Source organism: Pituophis catenifer, unplaced genomic scaffold, assembly GCF_029215685.1.
Source record: "Pituophis catenifer annectens isolate HBS135680 unplaced genomic scaffold, rPitCat1.0.hap2 SCAF_1, whole genome shotgun sequence".
Lineage (NCBI taxonomy): Eukaryota > Metazoa > Chordata > Lepidosauria > Squamata > Colubridae > Pituophis > Pituophis catenifer.
The window spans coordinates 282,819,156-282,843,563 of record NW_027256881.1 but is presented as its reverse complement, the minus strand read 5'-3'; the positions used below and the strand labels follow the sequence as shown (position 1 = coordinate 282,843,563).

General features: G+C 37.1%; 1 protein-coding gene across 1 annotated transcript in view; it reads right to left on the bottom strand.

Annotated features, from left to right (window-relative positions):
* Positions 1-323: 323 nt before the first annotated feature.
* The window catches only part of LOC139307938 (cytosolic phospholipase A2 epsilon-like), a 58,573-nt gene continuing 34,488 nt past the window's right edge, over positions 324-24,408 (bottom strand). The window contains exons 8-21 of the mRNA XM_070931298.1: positions 24,299-24,362; positions 23,402-23,568; positions 22,655-22,747; positions 22,000-22,037; positions 18,606-18,741; positions 17,298-17,434; positions 16,124-16,346; positions 15,431-15,545; positions 14,440-14,577; positions 8,691-8,798; positions 7,320-7,508; positions 4,517-4,686; positions 2,897-3,083; positions 324-538 (exon numbers count right to left, since the gene is read on the bottom strand). Coding sequence (XP_070787399.1) covers positions 324-538; positions 2,897-3,083; positions 4,517-4,686; positions 7,320-7,508; positions 8,691-8,798; positions 14,440-14,577; positions 15,431-15,545; positions 16,124-16,346; positions 17,298-17,434; positions 18,606-18,741; positions 22,000-22,037; positions 22,655-22,747; positions 23,402-23,568; positions 24,299-24,362 — 1,980 coding nt within the window. The remainder of the gene's footprint in view (positions 539-2,896; positions 3,084-4,516; positions 4,687-7,319; positions 7,509-8,690; positions 8,799-14,439; positions 14,578-15,430; positions 15,546-16,123; positions 16,347-17,297; positions 17,435-18,605; positions 18,742-21,999; positions 22,038-22,654; positions 22,748-23,401; positions 23,569-24,298; positions 24,363-24,408) is intronic.

Genomic DNA, 24,408 nt, shown 5'->3' with positions numbered 1-24,408 from the left:
GTACTTCAGAACACACAGTCAATTAAATAAATATCAAAGCAGTCCAGAGTAAGCTCTGTTAACTGCAAATAGAAACAGGAAGGAAAAAAACATTGGTCAAAAACAGAAAGGAAGTGTCAGGTCTATGCAACTAAAAAGGCAACATGACCTTCAATCTCAGCTAAGTAATTAAATCAGATGCTATTTTTAAAAAAGTAAAATGCATTTTATTTAGAAGTCTACCTGTTACAACCATTAACATATTAACATATATTAGACACTATATTTACTCCTAAATTAATAGGGGTTAATATCTTGGAACTGTGTTGTATTACTGATATCTATTACTTCTGGTTCTTCTGATATTTTTTCCTCTGCACTGCAGCATGAAAGGCTTCAATTATCTTGCTTTCATTGTTGAGGATGTTGTATTCTGTTAATTTCACCAGTTTGTCAAAATTGTCCTCTGAGAAGCTCACCTCCCTTGTCCCAAATGGGGAAAAGAAGCTGGAGATATCCACATTGCCCTCTTCCATATTAGAAGACAAACGTTCCACACCTAAAATAAAAAAAAAGCAATGCTTCCATCAATAAAGCATAGGTGTAAGATAGGCGTTTCCAATCTGGTACCTTTCAGATTATTGAATTTCAATTTTATTCCTGTTCAGGGAAGGTTGATCTAGGACAATGATGACTAGCCTTTTTCTCTTCATGTGCCAAAAACACATGTGCATGCATGCGAAAGCGTGCGTGTGTACTGGCACCCATAATGCAATGCGCACCCCTCACGCATGTGCGTGCACCCTCCACACACCCTGCGCATATGCACATGACCCCCCCATGACCACTCGCCCTCCCCAGGCTCCCGAGGCTTTCCCTGAGCATCTGGGAGGGTGAAAACGGCCTCCCCCAGGCTCCCCAGGCCCTCTGGATGCCTGAAATGGGCCCATTTCCACACTTCCGGAATGTGCACGCTGCACATCTGCACATGCGCAGATGACACTGACCCCCACACACATGCACGCACAACCCCTGCATGTGGTACGCTCCCTGCGCATCCCAAAAATCAGCTGGCCAGTGGGAGGCACCTGCGTGCATGTGTAGTGGAGCTGGGAACGGCTCCCGTGCTCACAGAGAGGGCTCTGCGTGCCAACTGTGGCACACATGGCATAGGTTCGCCATCATAGATCTAGGATATAATTAAGGGGCATGCATAAGAGCACTAGCGTGCCTACCGTCCCTGTCCTAATGTTCCCTTTATTTGTACTCATTTTATGTATTCAATTCATGCTTATAGTTATATGTATTATCTAATACATACTTAACAAAATAAATACATAAAAATAATAATTGTGAAGATTCAGTTAAATCATTCACTTGAATCTGATAGGTTTACTACCATCGGTTGTATTTAAACACTACCTATTATTTTGTTCATTTGTATAAATATAATATTGGGATCCTTATAAATTAGTTTTCTGTAAGAGTACAAAACTACAGAATCACATCAAAACTCATTCACAATGTTCATAGATGGCACCTAGTCTCCGCTGTTAAGCATGTAACTCATAACCAATAACACTAACTTCTCATAGAATTTCATTAGTCAGTTTTATTGAAAGTAAAGGGGTTAGGTAATAGAATCTAGGAAACAAGAATTATCTTGTTTAACACCCTAATTATCAGGAAATACATTAAGACAGGTCTCTTTGATCTCTTTGATCCAACTGCCTTTTATGTTGGGGCGATACTGCTATCCATTTGACTGATAAGATATTCTGGCCTTGTAATATTCTGTAGCCACTGTTCCTGTTCCCAGAAAATTCCATGATACTTGGGTATTTCAAGGACTACAAGTAAAATCAATTCTTCTGGTACATTTAGCCAGAATGGTGATGCTGAAGGTATCTCCCTAAGAGTAATACAAGAAGGAAAGGGACATTTTTTCTTATTTCCTATACACAGAACAGCTTTGTATCTCCAGAAATATGAATGGTACCCTTCCTCACAATTTTTGGAAAGATTTGAAAATGGAACCCTTTTGCAGATCTTTTAATGAAAGAGGAAGAAGGAAGTCACCATGAGATGCCACATTTATTGTTTAGAGGGTTAGGGTTAAACTATGTATGTATCGTGTATAATATAAATAGTCTACTCAATGTCTAAAGCTTAAAAAATATTTGCTTCGGTCTACAGTAGTTAAAACAGTCACATTAGGCTTTTGGACATATTTTTAATGCTATAATCTGAGCAGAATGAGACACCTTGAAATGATAGAAGTGTGTGCGAAGAGAAAACATTCAACTCAACAATGCTAACATTTGAGATAATAAACTTCAAGCATCCAAGAAACTGCTTAAATTGATATCACCTGATAATGCAAAATATTTTCCTTTACCAATATGGCATTTTGTATCTCCTTCATTTTCAAGTGTTTTTCCTTGTCATTACATTAATCAATGAAAAGTAGGAACAAAAAGTGGGGAATGAAAAAGTCTTGCTTGATTTGCAAATTAAATTTAGGATGATGTTAAGTGTAGGACGATATCAAGAGTATTATCCTTTACCAAGCACAGCTTGTGACTTAGCATGATGACTTAGCATGTTCAACAAAACTATAGATAAAACAAGGCATGATTTAGCATGATACACAAAGTCATATTGTGTACCATTATGTACATTATTAATTGGAAGATTGGCTGCATAATGAAGCCAATGAAGCCAAAAACAATTATTTTATTACCTGCTTAAATGCAGGTGACACATGGTCAATTCATCTTTTGGATATAGTGATCACAATATGAGTAATAAATAAAAGGAACATTTAAGTGCAGTGGATAGGTTTGAATTGTCTTAGGAAGATAATAACTATCTTATTATTCTATGCTGGGAAGCAAAATAATCATTTAGAACTTACCAGGTGCTTCAAATGCTTTGAAAGTATCATTAGTCAGGGGGAAAAATAGCACCAAAGGAGCAGCTGCATTTTCTGTGTCTTCAAAAACATAACATTCCTTCAGGTTATTTTTGTCTTCCTCACTGATCTCTGTCTTGGGGAATGGGACTCCCAGCTCAGAGGCATATTTTGAAAACTGGTCCAGATTCTATGTGAATAAATTATCAAAAAGTCTCAAAGTCAAGTATTAAGAAAAACTAACTAGGAACCAACAAATATAAATAAACAGGGCCTATAAACACCTGGCGCTACATACTGTCCAGTATTGCTGTAGTGTAACTTTTACAGGGATATATAGGTAGTCCTCAACTTACAACAGTTCATTTAGTAACCGGTCAAAGTTACAACTGCACTGAAAAAAAGTGACTTCTGACCATTTTTCATAACTGTTGCAGCATAGCCATGGTCACGTGATCAAAATTCAGCTCCTCGGCAATTGATTCATATTTATGACGGTTGCAATATCCTATCCTTGTGTAATCACCGTTTTTGACCTTGTGACAAGCAAACTCAATGGGGAAGTCAGATTAATTTAACTGCTGTGATTCACGTAACAACTGTGACAAGAAAGATCGTAAAATGGGGCAAAACTTACTTAATAAATGCCTCGCTTAACAACAGTTTTGGGCTCAATTGTGGTCGTAAGTCAAGAACTACCTGTATAGAATTCTCTCATTTTACCACATTTCTATCTACGATAAGCAGACCGTTATAACAAAAAGTTTCTATTTTGTGATTCAAATACTAATATTATCAGTTTTATCAAAACTGGGTCTTAGTTTTGTGTTGTAGTGGTTAAACATGTCATCATATACTATATCCCCAAGGATTCAGCTCCATATGAGTTAATACCTTAAAGTGGATTGTTGATCGTAATAAAGTATAAACTACGAATACTGGATGTGAACTCAGGACCAAAAAAATTACATAAATGTTTAGAAACTTGGAAATGATATCCTAGGACTTAGGATCTTTGCAACATAAGAAAAACAAACGGTAACATCATAACTCTCTGGAACATCCTTATTGAAGACCTCAAAAAGTCTAAACTTGAATATTTCTCAACATTTTCAAATATATACAGTCCATAGTGAACACCTGCAATATTTGCACCATTTGTAGGAATAATAATTGATATATCTAGTCCATATTTAACAGATAGGAAACTGTTAAGGTTACAATATAATAAGAGAAGAAAAGCAGATGATGAATTATAATACACTGCTTGCAATCCAGAATACTATAAAGGTTTCTCAACAGTACTTATCACACCCACAAAATCCAAGTTTCATAGAAATTCCAACTCATAAAATTTCTACAGGAAAAAAACCTATCCTATTTAAAATTAATATACTCTGGGCTAGCCACATTCTTCTCTAAAATAATATTTTCCAAAATAAACAAGAATCCAAAGCAATGTAAAACTTTGACTTTTAAAAAATGTATATAACTTATGCTAATTTGTTAATACAAAAGAGGCAAATATATCTCTTTTGAAATTAAGGTGCTCTTAAAATATCATGGAGTTCAGAGTTGACTGAAATGTAAAAAGAAAAAAATTAAAGGTAGGTTGTCTCTTACAAAAGTCTGTGCTCCTCCACTATAATTTATATGTAATATAACATCCACTCTTCTTTCTGGTTTTAAAAGAGGTGGGTAGCTTGTATTGATGAAAAACCCAGTATCCACCAGAGACAAAGGTTGCTTTGCTGTTTCCATCAGCAGGTTAGGTTGAGAGTCCAGCACAGTATCTGAAAAGCAGAGATTTCCAGTCAACATTCTCTAGAGTACACAACTTTTCTTGGGCCATTGGCTGCATGTAATGTCCAAGGAGTGCTCAAAAATATACTAAAAACTAGCAGGAGTGGTAAGACAACAACTTCATTTTGTTTATACTTATATCTTAAAATTCATTATAGTATAGTATGTGCAGTTATTTTCCAGCTATGTTTTAAATAACATTTTCCTCTTTTTATATTTAACATTGCAGGAAGGCAAAAACTTTTGTAGATCTACATGGGGCTACCCTTGAAAAGTGTTTGGAGACTACAGTTGGTCCAGAATGCAGCCACGCGAGCTATTGTAGGTGCATCTAGATACACCCACATTACACCAATTCTCCGCGAGCTGCACTAGCTCCCTATTGGTCTCCGGGCACAATTCAAGGTGTTGGTTATTACCTTTAAAGCCCTACATGGCTCAGGGCCAGGTTATCTTCGAGACTGCCTTCTACTACATAGCTCCCAGCAACCGGTAAGATCCCACAGAGTTGTTCTCCTCCGGGTCCCGTAGCTAAATAATGCTGGCTGGCGGGCCCATGGGGGAGGGCCTTCTCTGTGGCTGCCCCAGCTCTCTGGAACCAATTACCTCCTGAGGTCCGGACCACCCCCACCCTATTGGCCTTCCGAAAAGCGGTGAAGACCTAGCTTTTCCAGCAGGCCTGGGGACGTTGATCTCACTGTTGCGATCTTGTGAGGTCCGGCCATGAATGGTGTGAATGGGTTTTAATGTTTTAATTTTTAAAATATTTTTATAATGGTTTTTTAAATGCATTGTAAGCCGCCCTGAGACTTCGGAGAAAGGCGGCATATAAATTGAACTAATAAAAGATCTCCAGAGGATGCACCCCAAATTTTAGAAGCTTGAAAGGTTTATCAGGGACATACTTTTTTATGACCATCATATGCTTTTAAGCAGTGGTGGGATTCAAGTAATTTAACAACCAGTTCTCTGCCCTAATGATTTCTTCCAACAACCAGCTCACCAAACTGCTCAGAAAGTTAACAACCAGTTCTCCCGAAGTGGTGCGAACTGGCTGAATCCCACCAGTGAGCAAGGGTCTATAGATCGACTATATTTAGATTAAATTCTAAGTGGCAAATAACTATCTTTTATCTCTATTCTATTCTATTCTATTCTATAGAATTACAGTATTAGTTAGAAAAATCTGCAGTTTTTATTTGAAGGACAAAATAGTTCTACATCACGTCTAGAAGCCAAATGAAATTTTATTTCAGCTCTCATAATAAAGCACAGTTTTCTACTGTGGAAACATGTATGGCATGAAGGAAACCTAATTCAATTTACTGATAGGGTTTGGACTGGACTTATAAAGACCAGAACTGGGATGCAAAAATCTAGATGGCTGCATCTAGATGGCAACCAAGAGATAAAAGCGAGGGAGATAAGTGGTTTCTAAATTTGACAAACAAAAAAAAAATGAAAACATTAAACTCCTTACTGAATAGTCATCTGGGTTTTTTAATCCCAGAAATCTAGCCTTAGAGTTGAGTTCTGAAGCTATGATCTGACAATTGTGGCCTGACTAATTCAAATACAATTCAGCAAACATAATTATCTGCCAGCCCAATGGAATTTGTGCATGTATGAATACAGGAAATGGTGCATTAGTAAATCAGATAATTGATCCGTCTGTTGATGATATGGATATCAACCAGTAGAGGTTCTCCAAGATTTTAAGCAAGAGTTTGCAGCCCTGCCTGAAAATGGCACAGAATGATTTATGTACTTCTATATCCCAAAGGTTCTTATATGTTAACTTCCTTGGAGGATAACTGGATATTTTTACTGATATCAGTTTATTTAATAAATGATACTTCCATTTCATCTTATAACATTAATATACTATTTGTAAATTAAATGTAGTGTTTGAATTCCAATTATTTATTTTGAAACTTTTTAAACCCCATTTTTCAAGTGAAAGAGAATTAACTAGCAGAAGTATTTTCAATCCTGAAAAACTGGAGAAGGGTTTTGTAGAAAATAGGCATGTAGATATTGTTTTCAAATGCTGTGATGATATAAGCATCTACTTCCTATATTGAAGAGAAATCTAAAGTACATGGGGTCCTGTTGTTATTGTTAAAGTACCAAACCCAAAATTAAAGATGGCAGCTACTACAGTGGTCCGGGAGCTGCATCTATCATTTTGTGTTGCACCATCATAGTGGTCAACTTGACTTTTTAAATCATATCCTACAGATATTCCCATGAAGCACAAATGTGGCCACAAACAACATATGCAAGTAAAGTACTATGTCATCTAAACAGAAGCAGCAAAAGATGCTCAACTTATTTTGCATTTAATATACATTCTGCCATTCCACTTCCAGAATATCTTCGGTGGAGCAAGTAGTCAGGTTCAGATTGAAACAGTCCTTCCATTAGGCCTTGTGAAGTGAAGCAGAACTTCAATGAATTAGTAGATCCTTTAACACTAAGCTACATTATCCATTATCCTTAGTGAAATGTGGAAAGAAAAGATCAGCATTCACAAGTGTGGAAGTGGCTAGCTACATCCTAATTAAATATTATACCAAGAACACTTTATGAAGCCAAGATAAATCACAAATTAATACTGTGCCTTTCCACAAAGAAAAATGGACATTCTTCAAGTATTCATCATGAAACTGAAAGCCCCTCAAGAAATTAGGATATTCTGCTATTGTTGGGCGTCCAGTTAAGACACCTCGGACAGTAGACGAAAGCTGACTTTGGTAAGTGAGTAGTCGAGAGTCCAGCTCATGTGGCTTTGAAGGTAGAAGAGAATCATCTGTAAAAGACAGAAAGAATTGTTCATGCCTTTTGACTATACTCAGGCTTTTGAATGTGGGCACCAACAAGATCACAGTTTATAGGAGGTCCAACAGATTATATTTGTGCAGAAAGTGGGTTCTCAATGTTCACATTCAAATATTTGTATATTTATTTGCATAATAAATACTGCAGTGGTAAAAAAATAAATATTATAGTGGCAAAAATCTTGGAGAATCATGGACTTTTGCAGAGAAAGATAGATGTAGAGGTGGTTAGGGACTATTGTTATTACAGCTTTCTAAAGTGACTAGTTAGACTGTGACTTAGTTACCAAATTCCTGATAGTTTGACTATGGCATCCCTAGAAAACAGAGCCTCTAAAATAGCATTACAGCAGGGATGGGCTGCTGGGGGTTTGCAGGGGTTCAGGAGAACTTCTAGCTAAGATTTGGTGCAGTTCAGAGAACCCCCAAATCCCACTCCTGGCTGGCCCCCCCACCCCTCCCTTCCCCTCCCAGAAGTCCCCCACGCGGACTGTTTTGGATACAGGTAAGTGCAGGGCACGCGCAGAGACTTGGGGAGGGTGAAAAATGGGCCTACCGGAAGTACCAGAAGGCCTCTGGAGCCTGGGGAGGCCGTTTTCGCCCTCCCAGAGGCTCAAGGAAAGTCTCTGGAACCTGGGGAGGGCAAAAATGCCTCCCTGCCATGGAGCAGGAGCCTGACTAGGCCATGCCCACCATGACCAAGCCCACCCAGCAACCGGGCAGAGAACCCCTTGCTAAAATTTTTGAAGCCACCCCTGATTAGTAGATGTACATTCTAGCAGGCATGCAGTATGAAAAGGAGGGATCTTTAGCATATCCAATTAAAAGATACATGGTCAAAGAGACAAGTTGGGAAAGACTGGCTCAAAACCTTGTCAAACAATGGTTTATCACTGGTTGATGAAGGGCATATATCTAAACTGTAATAACTTGGGCTAGGCATGAAAAGGACTAGGTATTTCACTCTACTTGTCAAAATAATGGAGAAAAGTTTGCAAGCATTTCCAAACTTATCTAAACTAAAATCAATAAAATCAATACAGGAACATGTCCTTTCTTACCGAGATGAACTCATTAATCTTAATAAAGGTAGGAGAACGATAACAAATTTACAAACCAGGAAAGACAAGAAGGGAAAAAAGAAATCACTTTACCAATGTCTTGTATTCTGTCTCTTGTCCACCTATACCAGAATTCTTCTGAGTCATTAGCTATATTCCAGAAATAGATTAAATCCAAAGAAAAGATGCTGCTCCACATACCTGTCAAATATATTTAAATAATTGGTTTAATAAATGTAAATAAAGCCTTAAATTGATGGTGTCAAAACGTAATTATTTCATTTCCACTGCAGTTAAAATCTCAGCTTGCAGCTTTTATCCTCATTCTGAGTTTTCCAGATATTTCTAATCAAGAATTGTGAGATTACACAAATATATTTTAGACAACCATAAAGGCTTTATAACTTGACCAATTAGAAAAACAAAGTCAGTAATCCTTGGGGCTGCTTCAGATACCTATGAAAAACTACTGAACAAACAGACAGAAAGCAATAAATCTATGCATTACCTCAGGACTCACATTCTTGGAAAAAGAAAAAAATATTCAGCCTGTGTACAGAAGCATTTTTTTTTTCTATAGCCATGTTTCATTACAAAACCCAAATACCATTTGGTGGAATCCTGAATGAAGAGTTTCCAAATATGGACATGCAATTACATGCACGATAGTATTCAAGCATAGGTACAGATTAATACACTGGGAGAAAACTTTCCAAAGAGCAAAGGTAAAGGTTTTCCCTGTCCAGTCATCCCTGAGTCTAGGGTAGGGAATGATGCTCAGCTCCGTTTCTTAGCCAAGGGAGCCAGTGTTGTCTAAAGACCCTTTCTGCGGTGATGTGGCCAACATGATTATATACTGAGGCTCACAGAATGCTGTTACCTTCCCACCAAAGTGGTACCTATTTATCTACTTGCATTTGCTTGCTTTCAAACTGCTGGGAAGTTCACCCCCTTGTACGGCACTCGGGCCTCGAATCCAGGTTGTCAGCTTTCCAATTGACAAGATCAGGGTCTTTAACTGCCATCATGCCCTCTTCTTCCAAAGAGCAGGCAAGTGTAATTTTATTTTGAAGGTACTCTAAGGGAGATCAGCTAAGAGGAATTCAGTTATCACTAAGTTCTGCATTGGGTTATATCTGCCAAAATATCTCTATTTCTATATAGCTATGAAATGTATAAGAATTTCTTTTAATCTCATGCACATTTACCACTCACCCTATTGATAGTTCACATTTTGAATGCTTGGTCAACTGATCATGGGGAAAAAAATGGTCTCCCATCAAAAGTAAAATCATATTAAATATTTTGTATGAAATTTATAGGAAGCAGAGTAGAAATAATCAAATACAACTATGGTGAAACCCATAAGATTTTTTTTTTAATGACTGGTGAAGTGGGGACTAATAAAGGAGAATATTTGTAGCTCAGAGTTGACATGAGAGGTCCTTGGGGCTCTCTGAGCTTGCTTGTTTTCTTGCAGACGCTTCATTATCCAAATGAGGTAACATCATCAGAGCTTGTAAGGAGTGTTGTTACTGTTAGTTTATATTCTAGTGGCTTGCCTGTCAGGGGGTGGTGTTAGAGATTCTTTGATTGGACTGTTTATTGTTGGATTCTTTACCAGTTTCTTGATTGGGGTATTGTTTACTTGATTGTTGGTCTGATGTTGATCTTGGAGTTAATCTATGCTGATATGGGTGCTGATTGCTGCTGGAGAGGTGCTTGGGTTTTTTTTGTTCCTTTTTGGGCTGGATGATAGTCTCTTTTGCATAATCTATGTAAGTTGTTAATGTCTCTGTGTCTATTGAGGACTGATTGAGTGCTAGGCTTCTAGAAATTCCCTGGTGTTTTTGGACTAGGCTTGATCTAGGATGGTCACATTTTCGTAATTGGAACTATGTTTCAATCTATCTATATGTTCTGAAATTAAAGAATTTTCATCATGTCTTCTGACTGCTACTTGGTGCCAACAAAAATAGAATTGGTAAACAGGTTGCTCAGAGCAAGCCTGAGGTTCCGCATAAAAATGTTAATGTTGAGAATTCACTAACAGGTAAACCTTTGCATTCCAGATGTATCCATAAATGGCATAGAAGATTGGGGCATGCCAGTTTCCGTGTTCTTAGGAAGATGCCGGAGTTCGCAAAAGGTTTGGATCTAAAGGGGTGTAAGGTGTTTTTGGATTGCGCTGTATGCAAGAAGGCCAAATCCAAAGCAGCAGCCATTCCCAAACACGCTACATGCCTGTCAACACGCATTTTTGATTTGGTTCACATTGACATAGTTGGTCCTTTCCCGCCATCATTTGGTGGTAGAAAATATTTTCTAACAATTGTTGATAATTACTCTAGATATGGATATGTATATCCTATGAAAGAAAAATCAGAGACTTTTCAGATCTTTAAAGACTTTGCAACCCTTGTTTCTACCCAACACCAAGTTCGCATCGCCAGAATCCAGAGTGATCGTGGTGCCGAATTCATGTCTCAGCGTTTCCAGGACTGGATGCGTAAGAATGGAATTATTCATCAGACTTCGGCCCCTTACACACCGGCTCATAATGGAGTCGCAGAACGAAGACAAGGGATCCTGCAAACCATGATGCGTTGTCTCCTAGAAGACGCCAACCTTGGTAAGATATACTGGGGTGAAGCTATCAAGTACGCAAATTACATTGTAAACCGTGTAACAAATCAGACTCCTTTCTTCATGTTGTATGGCTACAAGCCCGATCTTAAAAACATCCATATTTTTGGTTCATATGCTATGGTGAACATTCCCTTAGCTCAAAGAAGAAAAGGAGGTCCAGCAGCAAAGAGACTGAGATTTATGGGTATTGATGATAACTCAAAATGGAGCAGATTTATTGACTCTAAACATGCAATTGTGATTTCCCAATCTGCTAATTTTGAGGAAGATATTGACTGGTCCAGGATTCATTCCAATGACCCTGGAGTTTATTTTCCCAGAGATGATACTGCTGATGCCACGCAAATTGATGATCAAGATTCCACTGATTCTTCTCAACCCGATGTTCCGTCTTCGCAAGCCGCGGATGCTGACGCTAGCGACGAAAGTGAGGACGAGGACGAAGAAGAAGAAGACTGGACAGTTGTTCCGAGACGTTCCAAGAGGGCCACAAAAGGAATCCCTCCACAACGATATTCTTGGCAACTGACAAAAGCACCCTTGCCTTTGATTTGCAATGTTACACTTCCACCTGATAATTTCACGCAAATCAAGCAGCTCCCTGATTCAGAGCAAGACAAATGGTATGAAGCAATGCAGGTTGAAATGGACAGTCTAAAGAAACTTAAAGTATTTACACCTGCAAAACCTCCAGCAAACAAAAAGGTCATTGGCACTCGATGGGTCTACAGAATCAAAAAGAAACCAAATGGTGAGTCATTGTACAAGGCCAGACTTGTAGCTCAGGGTTTCGTTCAACGTTATCCCGAGGACTACACAAATACTTACTCACCGACAGTCAGAACTGAGAGTGTAAAAATTGCTTTAGCAACCGCAACTATCCTTGGTTTAGAAGTTTTCCAGTTTGATGTTGACACGGCTTATCTACATGCAGACCTAGACGAAGAGATCTATGTGAGAAGTCCCCCAGGATTCCGATAGCAAGAAGGGGATACCTGGTTTCTGAACAAAAGTCTTTATGGTCTGAAACAATCTGGTTTAATGTGGTATTTATGTCTTACTGACAAACTAAATTCAATGGGCTTTATTAAGTCCGAAGCTGATGAGTGCGTGTTCACAAAAAGATCTAACAATGCATATGAGATAGTTCTTGTTTATGTTGATGATATTGTTTATATTGGTCCAAATAAGCAAATGAGTGAAATTTTTGCCAAAGCTTTACAGAGATACTTCACATTGAAATCATTAGGTCATATTAGCACTTATTTAGGTGTTCAGATTGAAAAAACACAGAAGGGGTTTAGTCTTTCACAAGAAGATAAAATTGAACAAATTTTGCATCATTGCAACATGAAAGATGCTAACACAACAAAGACACCCATGCAAACAGATTTTCACAACTTGACACAAGAAGAAAGTCCTGAGTTCGAGGATCAAACACTTTATCGTTCAGTCATTGGGTCACTATTGTACATTAGTAGTTGGACCAGACCCGACATTGCACTTAGTGTTAATCTCTTATCACGACACGTAGGTAAGGCAAAACAGTTTCATTGGACATGTATTAAGAAATTATTGAGATACCTAAAATACACTAAACACATGAAGTTATTGTTAGAACCAACACATACTGATTATTCAGAATTAAGCTGTTATGCAGATTCTGATTGGGCAAGTGATAAGAAATCACGTAAAAGTACTTCAGGTTATATGATGTTCTTAAATGGATGTCCTGTTTATTGGCAAGTACGTAAACAGAATTTTGTTTCTTGTTCATCTACTGAAGCTGAATATGCTTGTGTTTCAGATGCATGTAATTCTCTAACTTGGTTTGATGCTTTAGTCACAGATATCTGGACACACCCGATCCGACCGATCACCGTGATGGAAGACAATGAATCGGTGGTTTATATTTCTGAATCACATTTCACAGGTTCTAGGTCCAGACACATTGACATCCGTTATCAAAACATAAAACATTTAGTGAAAAAAGGTTTTGTCAAAATGCAATATGTATCTACACATGATCAAATTGCTGATATGCTCAACAAACCACTTCCAGCAGCTCAACACGAGTATCTGCTCAAGAAGATGTGCCTTATTTGATGATGTACTGATATTCGCTCAACTGGCAAAGAAGGGGAATGTCACTGCGTTATTTTATTTACCAGCTGAGCTCATTATTTCTGGACTATCTGACTTTCCGTACCTTGCCAAGAATTGTTATCAGAAGCTACTACGCATGTCCATCCACCCACATTCCTTCACACTCTTTCCTTTGTTCTCCTGCCAGCAAGGTCCAGCTTGGACCGGCAGGAGACCTTGCTTGCCAAAATGTAACAATTAACTTTTCTTAGTTAGTGAGGTGTTTTATTTTCTTTATAACAAATAAATGAGTTTTATTAGAAACCTTTCTCGCGTTTCTTTTCAGATTATTGCAACTTGGAATAAGCCTCGATTCATCTCCTCTAAACCAGGGTAATTAGTCCCAGAGCCAAACATGGGATTAATAAATGCCCTGACATCTATGGATGCATTCTGCTAGTCACCTGCCTGTTTGTCTTACTGTAGTGGTTGTTGCAATCCTTACATTGTATGTTGTAGATGACTCCATTTTTTTCTTCTGGGTTGTTGGGTCTTTTGGTTTGCTTAGGATGTTTTAAAGGGCTTTAATTGGCTTGTGTGCTATGCTAATTCCATGTGGTTGTAGTAGTCTGTTGGTGGTTTCTGAGATATTCTTGAGGTATAGCAGTGTAATTCTTTTTAGGGTTTGTGTTGGTTGTACTGTATTGGGTTGAGTGGTCAAGGACTTTTTGATAAAGCCCATTTTGTTGGAATATGTTGTATAGATGCTCTATTTCCTTTTTCTGCTGTTCTGGGTTGCTGCAGTCTGATTGGGCTCATCTAAATAAAGTGCTTACACACCTTGTCTTGTGGGGAGTTAGGGGTTACTGTTTTTTATTCTTTTATATTGGGTTTTTTATTGTTTGTAAGCCACCCAGAGTCATTGAGAATGAGTGGGAGGCTATGTAAATATAATACATACATACATACATACATACATACATACATACATACATACATACACACATTCATACATACATAAATTTCTTGGGAAAAAGTAATGTAGGCAATTTACTACATTGCACAATAGCTTCCCTTTGTTTACAGTATGGTTTACTTATTTATTTACCTTGCATGAAGCAGATCCGAATTTCTGGGAATTTGTTCATCAGTCGTCCCATGAAAAATTCACTTCCAAAATCTTCTGAACGAATATAGGCACCATATTTCATACTTCCCACCTCATAAGGAGTGAATTCTAGCCATTCTGGAAGCAGAAGACGGCCATTAATATATCCTAGACATTCACAATTACAAAATTAACCAAAGGACATAAGCTGTTCTTTCTTTTTTATTTGCTTTGCCCTGGGAGTGGGAATTTTATCCTACTCTAGGAACTTGTTCCCTTCTCTGAGAATTTGTTCCCTTCTAAGGTGAAAAAATGCTCACCTACCGCATTTTTCGGAGTATAAGATGCACCTTAGTTTTTGGGGAGGAAATAGGAAAAAAGCTGATTGGTGGGTGGATCCGCCTCCCGGAATACCCCCAATCAGCTGTTTCCAGAGGTGAATTTTAGCAACAGGTTCATTGGTTGTGAGCTCTGTGCCTTGCTTTTTTTTTTTTTGCCTCTGAAAGCATCCAAAACAGAACTTCAGAAAAAAAGGCTTTTTTTTCTGAAACTTCTTTCAGAGGCTTTTATTCTGAAGGACTATCTGTACTCTGTTCAATCTCCTTTCGTATTGGTATGTAGGTTAACCTCTTCCAATCTGTTGGTTATTGTGTCATTCTCCAGATTTGTTAACATAGTTTGGTTAGAACCTTTACTGATTCTTCTTTTGTTGCTTGCCACATTATTTTAGGTAAAAGCCTTTCAGGGGCTTTCTTTCTGAAGCTTCTTTCAGAGGCTTCTTTCAGCCTCTGAAATCTCCGTTTGCAAGGCTGGGCGTGGCTACATTCTGTGTATAAGACGCACCCAGATTTTCACCCTCTTTTTTTGGGGAAAAAGGTGCGTCTTATACTCCGAAAAATATGGTATTTACATTTTAGCATTAAACCATTAAAATGTTAATACAGAATAATATGGCTCAATATATATCAGAGTTCATTTAATACAGCATTACCTTTAAAATCTTGAGCACTGTAGTTGTCCTTTAGGTTGACTGCCAAGTAAATGGGGAAAGGGTTCTGACCTTCATTCACGGCCATGCGCTGATCAGAAAGGGTGTGATTGTCTTTCTTTGACAGAGGGAGAAAAATATGTATGTTGACCAGCAGGTGTCCACAGATGTCCCAGTTTTATTAGTGTCTGAATTTTAACATAACAAGGATACATACAGTCCTTCTCTGTTTGCTGTACCATAAGCAAGATAGAGTGGAGTAGGGGAAGAATTACCTGTGTATAGGAACTTACATGTGTTACATATCTATGTTAACCCTCATGTAAGAACACTGGAAGAGCCTTGCTATGCCAAATGTAAAGATCATCTAACAAAACACTCCAGTTCCCACAAAGAGCAAATATTTCCAGGTTATCCAAAAGCAGAATGTTTAGGTCAGCTGCCTTCTCTCACTACCCACTCATGCAATTTTTAATCCTGACCATAAATATATGTGGCTAATAATCCCTGAGAGATTAATCTTTCATATATTTGTTATTATCCACTTTGAAAACCCTCCCAGCTTGTGACATAGCTTACCTAACTTCCATAAACAACTGCACAGTATATGAAGAAGTAACCTATTAGGTTACTTCTTTTTCAGAGCATACATCCATTGCGTATATCTCCCAATTAATTAATATGAAGGCTTATTACCTCATCATGAAACATGGACTCAATGATGAGGCTCCAGAGGTCTATAAAGGAAGTGCTATGTCCTTCTTTGATTTTTTGACTAAGCTCATCGTAATAATACTTCAGTTTATCAATGGAAAAACAGTTAAATTTAGATTTGGTCACTTGTCTTCGGGCTTTGTTAATGGCTTCTTCCAGGTACTTCTGTGACCAGTCAGGATCTTCATATAATTTACACATGGTCCTAAGTTTTTATTGAAAATAATAATAATAAAATGTAAGAGTAGCACAGAACTAACAGCATGGAAACCTTACTTTCAGAAACAGTGACACTATTGCTAGGTTTAAATATAATTTGGGCTACAATTAATATTAATAATAATAACATACAATAATGTTCCCCTGCTTTTCTTCCTCAAGAGGGCTTTCTGAGAAATGGGGATAGTGATCCAGGGCTTCCCACATGGAAGAGGCAGCATTCAAAATATAGTATCTGCAATGCCACATAACATTATCCCTTGAGTGTCACACTACTTTTTATTTAAGTTGATAACAGTGATCAATTATACTGAAATTTCAGTATTTTAGTTTTTCCATAGATTCCCTATTTATTGGGCCATTAAATTTAATCCACAGATTCCCTATTTATTGGGCCATTAAATTTAATGGGGAAAAACGGGGAGGGAAAAACCATCATTAAGAGGGGATGCTGTGAGTAGTGGGTGGTTGGTTCTTTCTTGAACATTTTGCCCCTAAGAATATTCTCCAGTTTTACACTAAGAATCGTGTAGCACATCCATCTCAACTACAAATTGTTGTTAGCTGTAATTCTAACTAGTAGGAGGAGGGAGGGGACTTAATTCCAATGAGACATTATTTATGAATCTGTAAGCTTCTAGCATTGTTCATTTGATAAATAGATTACAATGTAATTCTATTTTTTAAAAAATAATTTTAAAGTAAAAATTGTATATTTATTTCTTGCCCAAACCCATCCCAATTAAATCAGTAGTTTTATTCATGGAAAAGGTGGAGGTTATATAAATTCATGTCATTTGGGAGGTTGTGATATGCAAAGTTTTAAAATTATTGTCTTACATATTGTTCTCAACTTTTTCTGCAACGTTGTAATGCCACCACACTATATATTGGACGGGTCATGAAACACAGTAAATGAAAAGAAAATCTTCCTTACCATGTTGTGCCAGATAAACCCGTAAGGTATGTAATACAGTCTAATAGATTCAGTTTCTGCAAACCCAGAAGGCTTCCATACATTGCTGTAAAGGATCTGGTTCCACCACCAGTTGTCATTACTGCAATTACTGGTACCTATTGAGCACCAAAGGGAAGAGTGAGACAAAGAGTAAGCTGCTAGTCATTGCTCCAGGAGAAAAAAATATTAAAATTGAAAAGGTTGAGCAGATGTACCATAGGCAAGTTCTCATTGTAGGCATTGACAGAAATTATACAGGAAAATGCTCTAGTATTTTTTTTTCCCTATCAGTTCTCATTCAAATTGATGAAAGAAATTTAGATTTATTGGAAAGGAACATAAATGCTTGTACTTTGGAGAATGCTTGTGAATGGAGGGTGGTGTTCCTCCTACCTACTTAATTATGAGGTTGCATACAGGTGTATGTGAATGCCGTATTCTTCATTGAACAATCATCTCTCCAGCAGTCTCTACATTGCTTGTCAATCCTGGCAGCTTCCTTAGCTTCCCACATTTCAATTAGCACCAAAAGCAAAACATCAAGAAAGAATTTGTGCTATGAAGCTTTTTTCAGTGATAGTACTATAGTTAATAACACAGTTGCTAAGTGTGACATCACATGACCATGACTTGTGATTTTTTACTGCTAGATTGTCCATTGACTTTGTTTCTCAGAAGCCAGATGTGAAGCATACAACTGATGTACACTTGGCCATGGGATGAAGAGATGGCATAAATGTCCACCAGTTGCAAAGCACCCATATCCTAATCATGTGACTATGGGGACTTTGCAACAGTCATGTGAGGCCCATTTATATCTTCAAATGGTTGCTGAAAAGGGTAGTGGTTGAGCGAGAATTGCTTGCCTAACAAAAGAGGTGTCCTGCCCTGGAGAAACTGTTGTAAAGGTTGTCCTTTCCCTGTAGACATTCTGAGAAATTGTCCATCCAATTCACCTAATTTTGACACCATTTGTACTCAGCTGTAAAAATAAGTTGATGTTCAAATTTTGCTTTTAGCAGCCAAGATGACTAACTTATTTTCTTCCAGTTGAAAGAAGAAACACTTCTTTCTTATTATCCTTCTTATTGGCATCTCTCCATTATTCTTGACTTCTTTGTACACATCCATTAATGTTTGGCATTGCTGAACCTACAGAAGGGTGTTTTTGCTGTTAATGGCAATTTGCCCCAGAATATATTATGCTAATTAATAAATGGAATTAGCAATTGGCTCTAAATTTATTGGGCCAATAAAACAAAGTGGATATGTCCCTGCTTGACCTACCTCATCATCTTTCAGTTCCTTTTGTAGCTGAAGAGTCTTCTTGAGGGCAGCAGCAACGTATTTCTTTCTCTTCCTTAGGAAATCTTGTTCTTCTGCACACAAATCATACCCTAAGCGCTCATCTAGTTCTTTAGGCCTGAAATATAATAATTTATATTTTTCAATCCATCCTCTATTAACATATCAACTAACTAAATAATCTTCAGATTATCATACTGTTTATTTGCAGAAGTATAACCACAATATTTGTTGCATAAGAAGAAACATGGATTTTGTGGCAACTTAAATATTAATATTTTTATTAATTGCTTAACATTTTGTTACCACAGTCGCCATCTTATGACTGGAGTTTATCCTGAAAGATTAATATTACATATACATTATGTATATTGATTGGAAGCTATCCAGACATGATTGGAAGTAAGTAAGTAAGTCCAATGTTTTGGAACAGCAAAAAAGAGACAATGGGATGATGGTTTTATCTTTATAGCATACAATATATATTATATATATAGAATATAGAATACTTTAGAGCACACAATAGATACAAACTTAAAGTGAACCACTCCAAACTCGATTGCAGAAAATATAACTTCAGTAGCAGAGTCGTTAATGCCTGGAATGCACTACCAGACTCTGTGGTTTCATCCCAAAACCCCCAAAACTTTAACCTAAAACTGTCTACTGTTGACCTCACCCCATTCCTAAGAGGTCTGTAAGGGTGCATAAGAGCACCAGCGTGCCTACCTTCCCTGTCCTAATGTTTCCTTTAATTGTACTCATTTTATGTATTCAATTCATGCTTATAACTGTATATTATCTAATATGTACTCGACAAAATAAATAGATAGATAGATAGATAGATAGATAGATAGATAGATAGATAGATAGATAGATAGATAGATAGATAGGTGGTTTATATTTACCATTAAGTGGGCATTTTAAGAATTGCTAACTAGAATTCACAAAGAAATAGAATTTGCTTTAGATATTATTATATTACTGTAGCCTCCACTTTTACAATATTTGCAAAGCAACAGATTGGGATGGAGACTAAATATTTAGGACTTCCAGATCTCTTGAAATGTCAGGATGTAACAACAGCAGGGAGTTCCAATTTTTACCATCAGTCAATTTAGAAAAAAAAATAAAAGAGGATCTGCAACTCCCAATAATGTTCCAAATTAAGTAACAAAGTAGTCATCAATTCTACAGGCTTCTTCACAAAAATTAATGAAAAAGGCCAGAGGAATTTCCCTCTGTCTTTGAGAAGGAGATGGGCAGGTATAATAATTACTCAGCTATGGGAAAGTAGAGAACGTGGGAGAGAGATTCAGAAGATCCCTCCTTATCCTTGTCTTAAAAAGGGACAGTAAAGTTTTGGACAGAATCTGTTAATACCCCCCATGACAATAAAGAACTTTCCTGGAATCTCCAGAATGTCTTTTTCTTGACCCAGCCTATTTTGAAGAGCTAAAGGAAACCGAGCATTGTCTGCTCAATGTCCAAAGGTTACTCAGCAACCAAGTAGGAGTTTGCTAATGACGTTACAGGATGAAGAGTCAGAAAAGAAAAGGAAATGATCACAGAAGTTACGTGGTGTGTTCAGGTATGAGGGAAGGAAGCTCATCTCCTTAACAGTGGGTGATTACAAAGGCTGTATCTGAGAAATGAATTTATATTTATGTTCTGATTTAAAAAAAAGACCTTTGGTAAAAGAACTGAAGAAGCAAGTCACTGATTGACATGGGCAGCTACAGAAAGTAATTGAATAAATTACCAAGAGCCTTGGTAGTACAGTGGTCTAAATCACCCTGTTATTAAGAACAGCTGCCTGCAATTACTGCAGGTTCGAATCTCGCCAAGGCTCAAGGTTGACTCAGCCTTCCATCCTTTCTAAGGTAGGTAAATTGAGGACCCAGATTATGGGGGCAATAAGATGACTTTGTATAAATATACAAAAGAATGAAGGCTATTGCTTAGCGCATTGTAAGCCGCCCTGAGTCTCCGGAGAAGGGCGGCATATAAATCAAATTAAAAAATAAATAAATAAAATTATGCCTTCTCCCAATTCATGTGGAGGCATGTAACATTGCTAGGAAGAACTTCCCTGGATCATCTAAGAGGAAGATCAAGAACACAAGTGGGGTTTTTTTTAATCCATATTTCCTGCCCATGGAAGAGGACTAGAAAAGGAAAGAAGAATACTACAGCTGAATGACTAAAGACATTTTTGTTTCTCAAAATATGTTTAGGCTTATCTACATGATGGGACTGGTAAAACCTTGTGGAGTTGGAAAAATAAAAAACAAACCTCAGGAGTACAAACATCAGATAAAGCCTTGTGTTTTGCAAAAGAAGTTTGAAGTGTTACTACAATAGGCCCTATTGCACTGTACAATTAGAAAAGACAGGGAGAACATGGTTTATTGATTTCATGGCTTTAATCTAATCAGAATAGAGCTGGAAGGGACCTTGGAGGTCTTCTAGTCCAACCCCTGCTCAAACAGGAGACCCTATACCATTCCTGCAAATGGATGTCCAGTCTCCAGTGATGAAGCAGCCACAACTTCTGAAGGCAAGCTGTTCCACTGGTTAATTGTTCTCACTGTTAGGAAGTTTCTCCTTAGCTCTAGGTTGCTTCTCTCCTTGACTAATTTCCATCCATTGTTTCTTGTCTTGCCCTCTAGTGCTTTGGAAAATAAGTTGACCCCCTCTTCTTTGTGGCAGCCCCTCAAATACTGAAACATTACTATCATATCACCCCTAACCCTTCTTTTCTCTAGACTAGCCATACCCAAATCCTGCAACCGTTCTTCATATGTTTTAGTCTACAGGCCTTTCGTCATCTTAATTGTACTTCTCTGCACTTTTTCCAAAGTCTCAACATTTTTTTGTAATGTGGTGACCAAAACTGGATGCAGTATTCAACTGTTTATAATTGTCTTTCATTGTCTATCATTTAATGCTCAGAGTGAGAAAAGGAAATAAAATGAGCATGAATTGTTAGCACAGGAAGGTAAATGTGAATCAGAGGTATAATGGTGACCTCGTAAGTCAATTGGAATATACAGTAGCATTTGAAGGATGAAGTATGTTCAAAGGGAATGGAACACATAGCAATGGAGGCGGAATTTCATTGTATGTTAAAAAATATTCAGACTGCTCAGAAATCAGTTGCAATAGGGTAAAACAATAGATCACCATTTTTTTTATATTAGGAATTTCAAAACTTAAATGACATTACTAGCTTTACATACTTAATTTCAATAGGGTTTAAGTATTCAGTCTCATTAAAAACAATTTTCCTTGAATAAAGATCAGAGAAACTTATTTTTAAATAAAATGATGTAAGATGTTGCTCCTTTATTATCTTAAAAAGCTGATATTTTACCATTCTTTTGTCTTCACATGTAGATCAAAAGATTCATTCTGAAAATCAAGGGAATTAACAGATTATTAGGCATATCATTCACTATCCTATACCTTTGTAATTAGAGAAAGATAAAGAACAATCCAATCTTGTTATTAAATCAACTTTAGTTTTAGATCTACTATACAGTTGAAATTATATTTGATGTTAATAACAGATTTTCTATTCACAAAAATATTCCTATTCTGTAGTTGTTTTTTGTTTTATGGGACTTCTTTTGAAACAATTATTAGCAACCCAGAAAGTGTAATTTTAGAGGCAGATCATTCTACAATCGCAGGCATAGAATTTTGATGGTTCAAATCCATGGGAGTTGAGGCAGCCTATAGATACTGTAAATATATACATACATACTTACTCGGTAAGTCTTATTTCAAAATAAGTGTAATGTCTGTTATGTATATATATGTCGGCAGTCGGCAGTCCAGGAGGATCCCCAAAATGTGAACACAGGTTCTGAGCTTTGGAGAGTGTGTATGTGTGTATGCATACATTTATTTCCATTTATCTATAAACCTCCATTTATTTATAAATCTTTCTCCGAGCTGTCATATTCCATAGTTCCTAAATTCCAATTTAAATTCATGCATCGTTTCCATTAAGAAAAGGAGCTCACCTCTCCAAGCATTATTTTCTCTTGTAAAGGAAATTCAGTCAAAGGCAAAATCACAGTAGAAGTACATCTTGAGTTTCCTTCAACTGAAGCCAGCTAAATAGATACATAATAGATACATATAGATGGATGGATAGATAGATAGATTGATAGATGATAGATAGATAGATAATAGATAGGTAGATGATAGACAGACAGACAGACATATTTTTTATTATAAAAAATAAATGACATTTCTGAAGGGTGCAAACCAGCATTCACTTCTGCAATCAGAATTTTCCCACCTGTTGCTCTCTCTAGCAGCTTAATTCACTTTCTCCAAATCTATTCTAGAGGATGCCCTAGCTCTCACAAATAGATTTTACAATATTTGGCAAATTGTAATAGAGACTGGTTGGCTCCCTACTCAGATGGAAAATGTTAATTGGATATAAACTTAAACTTAAAAAGTGGTGCAAAAATCAATATTGTATTTTGGAACCTTCATCCTTGAGACAAATTGGGAAAGAACTGTCCTAGAAAAATGTTTAAAAAATCAGTCCTTTTTATCAATCTAACAACTCAAATTGAATAAGTGGGTTCAGGACTGAGTTTCTCAACTTCGATAGCTTTAAGATGAAGTACACACATCTTAAAGTTGCTGAGGCTAAGAAACATTAATTTGGGATAACAGAATTTATCAAAACATCTCCCTCTTCATTTATTTCAGCCATATAACCATTGAAGCAGTACTATCCATGATAACAATACCTTTGACCAATATATTTTTGTAGGTAGTGTGATCTCCAGATTTGACTGATGATTCTTGATACAGTGAAACTGAATGATGTTACTACTACTCTGATTGGAATCAGGACCCAATGAAATCTTTTGTGTTTCTTCAAAAGAACCCTTGACTGTAAGGATTAAATCACCTTCTACGTGGATAGAATAAAAAACAAACAATATTAATAATAACCGTTTCTAGGCTTCCGCTAATAAGACTCCCAGAAATTTGGAGTAGAAAGAATACCGCTAATCTGAATTTTCAAGGCAAATTCATTTCTTTTAACAATTTTTAAAAAATGTAAGGCAGGGAGCATCTCACGAGAAATAAATCCAAGGAAACAAAAGTGATATTTTTCTTTGTTCAAGAGCAGTTTCTCAAAAACAATTCATCCCCTAAAGGGGGTTTACCTTCATAAATGACAGAGGAGCTTGTGTATATGACCTTTCTCAAAGAAAGTGGTCCACCATACTTGCAATGGCAGAGATCCAAATCAGCATCTTGGCAAACTCCACATTTTCTCCCAATGCCTCAGAAATGACATTTTGTCAGTATTAGTGTCATTTCAGAGGTATTGCAGGTGGTAAGAAATGACAATTCCTTCAGAGTGGGTTTAGGAGTTATTGTTTGCATTCAGGAAAGGACAATGGGCTATAAGATAAATTCATACACTGTATGGGCTATAAGATAAATTCATACACTGCTATACAGTATTGAATGCATCCATTGAAAGTTGGAATAACTAACGGGTCATTTTTACTTACTTACTTACTTATTTATTTATTAAATTATATGCCGCCCATCTCACATAGCATCTTAGCCTTCCTAGTTCTAACCCAAAGCAACCCAGGGAAAACCAGTTCATAATGCAATGACCTCACTTGTGAATTTTTGCTTCAGTTTCTCAATATCCACTCTGACTTCCAGACGTGAAACTTCCCGTGACTGTAAGAAAAATGGATATCAGTTACACAAAGATTTATTGGTCAAG